The following is a 6,194-nucleotide window of genomic DNA, read 5'->3' on the forward strand; positions in this document are numbered from 1 at the left end:
AAACAGCAAACCATGGATATGCTTATTCTGTGTGCCTTTTTAAATCAAAGCTCAAAACATATTTCTGTCAGGACCACTTTATCAAATGAGGATTTATTTGATGATAGCATACAGTTAGTGTTGGCGGTATGGTTCTGTTCTGGGCAGGAATCCATGCACCCGTCCATGCGCATGCATGGACCGAGCGGGGAGAGCAGCAACTAGAAAATAGAATAAACCCTCCCATAACAAAACCATTAGTCATGCATAGAGTTGTTTTTTTTTTTGGCAAATAAATGATGAATAAATGGATAAATAAATAATTAAATAATTAAAGGGAGAGAAAAATATGTGGAGTTTTAAGACGTAAACTGGTACAACGAACACAGGTTCCGGCATGGTGGAGTCGGGGTTGGAGGAGGGAGTTTAAGTCGCAGCAGCAGCGACCCGCTAGAAGGCAGCTCAATGAATGGGAATTTAAATGGTCGGGTAATATGGAGGTCTTAACCGGATTGGTGCGCGTCGTGGACAGCTGATTAACAGCTGATGCACACTCGACGACGTGGCCTGCCAGAACTAACGCAATGCTTGATTTCTGTTCTGTAGTATATTGTAGGTGTATGTACATATTATTGTCTAGAGAACAACAACTGGAAAAAATAGATTTAAACATGGGGCTTTATAAAGCAACCTGTAGAACTGTTTCATAAAATCTTCATTTCCAGAGGTGACCCACTATTTTAAATTTTAAGCAGCTCCATAGTTTAGGGACCTTTGGGAATATTTTTGGAATGGCCATCCCTTTCCTTTGGTTACAGTATATTAATAAAATTAAAAACATGAATTGAACTGATTTTAAACTAAGTTAATGAACATACAGTATAAATGACATTTACACATCAGTTAGATTTCCAATATTTTTATTTGTATTAAGAGCTTTAATGGCTGCTGTATCCTATGAAGGCAAAAAAAAAAAAAAAAAAAAAAAAAAAAAAAAAAAGCACATAAGTGTATACAGACCACAGCAATTTGTGTTGTGTTTATGAACATAAATTGGACCCAGTTCTGGGATTAAAATCATTATAGCTGTTATGATGGAAATTTGCCCAAAGTAAACGAATACATATAAGTCACTCTGCATCAACCTCCATTGAAAGATTTCTTGTTTACAGATAAGATTTGGCAGAACTTCGGTACTGATCTGCTTAGGATGGCTTAAAGCGGTTAATAAATAATTAAAAACCAAACAAAAAAGGTAAAAACAACATACAGCAAGACATTATAAATAAGAATCTATCTAAATAAGACCCAACAATGAGCTCGGCAAGCTGCGATAAAGCATGATGTAAATAAATACAGTGCAAGCAGACTGGCCATTTAGCCAAATTAAAGAAATTTCTAGAATACATGACTTCAACATTTTATATTCAAGTTAAAATTGTGGTACAAACACACAAGCAGCCAGATGGGATATACTAACCTGCAGGTGTCGATCCGAGTGAACCTTAATACCATAATTAAGAACAGTTAAAAACTGTCATAATAGCCAGTTTGTTATAGCATAAATAATGCTCAAATCCCCTACAGACACTGTAAAGTTCAGTGGTTTGCTATAAAAGTGTGGGACCTTCCCAAACCAGATTGCTTCTGCAGTAATTATTTCATTTGTACTCGCCCAGGATATTTCCGTACAAAAATAAAATTTAAGTCATTCAGTCATTTTAACACCAGTTACAGTGACCAGGATAGAGCAGCTACTTAAGGTGAAAGCACGAACATGTTGTGTGTGTAACCCACAACACAGCACAAGCTCATACTGTATGTTAGTAAAAATACTCTAACTTTGTCCTACATGTTTCATATCTAACTGACCACTAACTCCTGGATGAGTGTAAAATTCACTTACTTGCTCCTGTGACTTCCTGCAAATTCCTTATTAAAGCATTAGTCAGTCACTTAAAGCAAAAAAAGCCAAGGATTTCCTCAATTCAACTGATTTTTCTGTTTTGTCTACTGGATAAAACTAAAATATATCCAGTTAAACGCATGCATGTATGAACATGCTAACTAAAATGTGTGCATTTGTCTCAGACTGCACATCGGTGCACGAACACAGCTGTGTGCTTCTTAATGCTCAAAGAGAAAAGCAGGAATTGAGCAAAAGCTTACAGTATTGTGTGAAATGTGAAATAACATGTGATGTCAGTTAGCATGGATGCCTAGGACACACTGAATTGTGCAGCTACACACAGAATGAACTCACTCACTCCACTCCCTCACCTCACCTTAACTCACTTACGTCGTAAACAAACTGAAAAAATAGATGAATACGTACTGCATAAATGTGCTTGGATTAGATAAAAGGATATATGCCATTTCTGCGCTTGTTGCTGAATGACTGGAATACGGTGCTCCAAGAAAGAGCATTAGAAAAAAAATAAATAATTACAGTTAAAAATGTGGAGGAAATAATGAAGTATAATAATGAATAATGAAGAATAAGAAATAATTGCTCATTGTTCACCGCTGGAACAGGTCAAAGTAGGTTCACTATTTTATACAGTAAAATATTAAAAAAAATAAATAAAATAAAATAAAAAAAAACAAAACGGAAGGAATATTAATGAAAGATGTGCTGATCTGATGGTCCGATACATCCGGAAAGTTTCTCCAACAGTTGATTAGGCAAAGAGCTTTTTCTGCTTAAAATATGAATCAAACCGGTGTTGGGCATAATCCTGAAAATTATAAACAGATACATACAGAGAGAGTTAAAAGATGTTATTTAAGAATGGGAAGGTCATCCAGTATGAGGGCTTTTAGATGCTGAATATTTTTTAGATATATATATATATATATAAAATTCTTTATAACATAAAAGACCCACAAAATAAACTCTGCATATAGAGAAAATCTCATCTAAACAAGTACCTTGGACAAAATATCGGAATCATTATAAAAACACAATCTATAAATAGTAGTTCTTTAACTAGCTAATTCTGAATACTCACCATGTATCCAAATTCAATCTTGGAAATCCTAGCTTGAATAATGGACCACAGACCCCAGAAGAAATGAGAGGCAAGGGCAAACCTGTGCGAGAGATAAATACAGATTGTAATGGGATTAATAGGGATATCCTTGATAAATGTGTAAGAACGTGAGCTTCTCAGTCCTCCATCAGTAAAACAGATGATTTTAGACCTCCAGCTTTCAAACAAGAAAAGTTTTACCTCATCTAAAAAAAAAAAATCTGAATCCTACCGGTTTGCTTCCACTATCATCTGTTCAAGTTCGGCGTGGTCTTCACGCGCGGAGTCTTCACCGTCGGACAAATAGTTTCTGAAGAAGTGCAGCTGAAAGGAAACCCGGAAAGGGTACGGTGAGAGGAGTGCCGAGAAGTGATGGAGAAAATCGATTTTAAAATGCATCACATTAAAGATTCTGCATCAGTCTAACTTGTCTAACATTAGCAAACATTTCTAATGAAAAAGAAACCCACTAAATCCTCTAAAATCCTCTAAAACATCGTTAGAATTATTCTCGTCTTCACATAATATTTCAAACTCGGATGTTACTTAACATCCGATGTTTTGAATGTTGTGCTCTATATTACATTTTAAGCAACAAAACTGCATTTAAGATACATATACTAATATTTTCCGAATGCATACATTATTCATTTTTTATATGCAATCAATAAACGTATACATAATTAACTAATAATGTGAAAAGAACAATTATTATTATAAGGAGTTTCCTGTATTATTTATATTATAGTATTATTATTATTATTATTATTATTATTATTATTATTATTATAAGGAGTTTCCTATATCTGGTGTCAGTAAGGATTCAACACAGCTAAATAGGAAATATTTGCTTATTCTGCCACATCGATGATAGACAAGATGTTTTTTTTAATTAAGAAGGAAATCTTCAGCAAGCTGCAAAAGCAAAAATAAAATGATGAGGCATTAAAATGTATGAAGAAACAATATTTATAATTAGATCTAGGAAACCTGAATTGACTTTAAAACAAATTGTGGGATGTTAGGAGATTACTGGCAAATTATAGAAAGCTTTGAGCACAGTGACATGTAGCACTATACACTATAACTGAATGAGATGTTAGAGATGTTAAAGATGTCAGTAAACATGCATAAAAGGAGGGCGGAGTCTCACCTGCTGTTCCCGGCTTGGATAGTTGTCCAGGTTTGCTTTATAAAAAGGCCACTTGTCATACGTGTAGTCATACACCCATTCACAGAAATGATTCCCAAAGTCAAAGCCTCTGCATGCAACAACACACATGATCAGAGCAGGAGTCAACAGGTTAAAATGGATCATTATTAAAATAATACGCAGATCTTTGCAGAATTATTCACACCCTGTTGGACTTTTCTGGTTGCTACGCTGACTAACGCTCTCTCATCCCAGTCACTCAGTTTTGAAGACCACTTTTATGCCAGAGATATGTTCAGAAATTGTTTTGATAGCTCCATTGCAAACAACCAAATCTTTTAGGAACAGGTGTATTCATATAGAGATCATGTTGCACTTTAATTACACAGAATTCTTATGATGTTAGTAACTAGTTACACCAGAAATACAGTAACTTTGGCACAAATATCTATACAACCTCACACACTATTATGGACAAGTTGTAATGCTATAAACTGTAGTAAGGCTCAAGGAGGGTGAATACTTATGCAATGCAATCATTTTAATAGTGTGGTGATGTGTTGTGTGTAACAATGAAGTGGACTTTTCTTATCAGGTTCACCTGTAATTATAGCTGCTGTACTCAAAGTCGATAAGCATCAGCTTATCGGAGGAATCCTGATCTCGTCCATCCAACAGCAGGATGTTTCCTAACGGTTAATAAAGGTTGAAAAGGTTAATAAACTGTTTAATAGCTTCATAAACATTGCACATGATAAGATATTGCAGATATTGTTGTGCTTGTATGTAACAGACACGGGGGGGGGGGTAGACTCACCTTCTTGCACATCATTGTGACAGAAGACCACAGGTGAAGGGGTCTCTGCCAGCAGTGCTCTATGATTAAGAAACCACACTGAAGTGTTACAGGACCATTTTTTCACATATGCACACATTCAGTTTGGAAAGAAAAGAAGAAGAGTTTTTTAGGACCAATAAATACAGTATCAAAGGAGGAAATAATGTGCAATGTGCATGAGACGATGTTTATGTTCTACAGCTTTACACTGGTTAGGTTGAAAATCGCTTATTGAATACACATTCTCTCTCACACACTCGCTCACTGACACACACTCCGGTCACACACACACACACACACACACACAGTCCGGTCACACACACACACACACACACAGTCCGGTCACACACACACACACACACAGTCCGGTCACACACACACACACACACACACACACACACACACACAGTCCGGTCACACACACACACACACACACACAGTCCGGTCTCACACACACACACACAGTGCGCACACACACACACAGTCCGGTCTCACACACACACACAGTCCGGTCTCACACACACACACACACTCCGGTCTCACACACACACACACACACACACTCCGGTCTCACACACACACACACACACACACACACACTCCGGTCTCACACACACACACACACACACACACATTCCGGGCTCACACACACACTCCGGTCTCACACACACACTCCGGTCTCACACACACACTCCGGTCTCACACACACACTCCGGTCTCACACACACACTCCGGTCTCACACACACACTCCGGTCTCACACACACACACACACACTCCGGTCTCTCACACACACACACACACTCTGGTCTCACACACACACACACACACACTCTGGTCTCACACACACACACACACACTCTGGTCTCACACACACACACACACACTCTGGTCTCACACACACACACACACACACTCTGGTCTCACACACACACACACACACTCTGGTCTCACACACACACACACACACTCTGGTCTCACACACACACACACACACACACTCTCGTCTCACACACACACACACACACACTCTGGTCTCACACACACACACACACACACACTCCGGTCACACACACACACACTCCGGTCACACACACACACACTCCGGTCACACACACACACACTCCGGTCACACACACACACACTCCGGTCACACACACACACACTCCGGTCACACACACACACACTCCGGT

The 6,194-nt window shown here is 38.2% G+C and overlaps 1 protein-coding gene across 1 annotated transcript in view; it reads right to left on the minus strand.

Moving 5' to 3' along the window:
- Positions 1-945: 945 nt before the first annotated feature.
- chkb (choline kinase beta) overlaps positions 946-6,194 on the minus strand; it is a 12,654-nt gene continuing 7,405 nt past the window's right edge. Inside the window, exons 6-11 of the mRNA XM_027161994.2 lie at positions 4,982-5,040; positions 4,766-4,853; positions 4,165-4,273; positions 3,244-3,335; positions 2,991-3,072; positions 946-2,717 (exon numbers count right to left, since the gene is read on the minus strand). Coding sequence (XP_027017795.1) covers positions 2,661-2,717; positions 2,991-3,072; positions 3,244-3,335; positions 4,165-4,273; positions 4,766-4,853; positions 4,982-5,040 — 487 coding nt within the window. The 3' untranslated portion in view covers positions 946-2,660. The remainder of the gene's footprint in view (positions 2,718-2,990; positions 3,073-3,243; positions 3,336-4,164; positions 4,274-4,765; positions 4,854-4,981; positions 5,041-6,194) is intronic.

This window comes from Tachysurus fulvidraco, chromosome 13 (genome assembly GCF_022655615.1).
Source record: "Tachysurus fulvidraco isolate hzauxx_2018 chromosome 13, HZAU_PFXX_2.0, whole genome shotgun sequence".
NCBI classification, from domain to species: domain Eukaryota; kingdom Metazoa; phylum Chordata; class Actinopteri; order Siluriformes; family Bagridae; genus Tachysurus; species Tachysurus fulvidraco.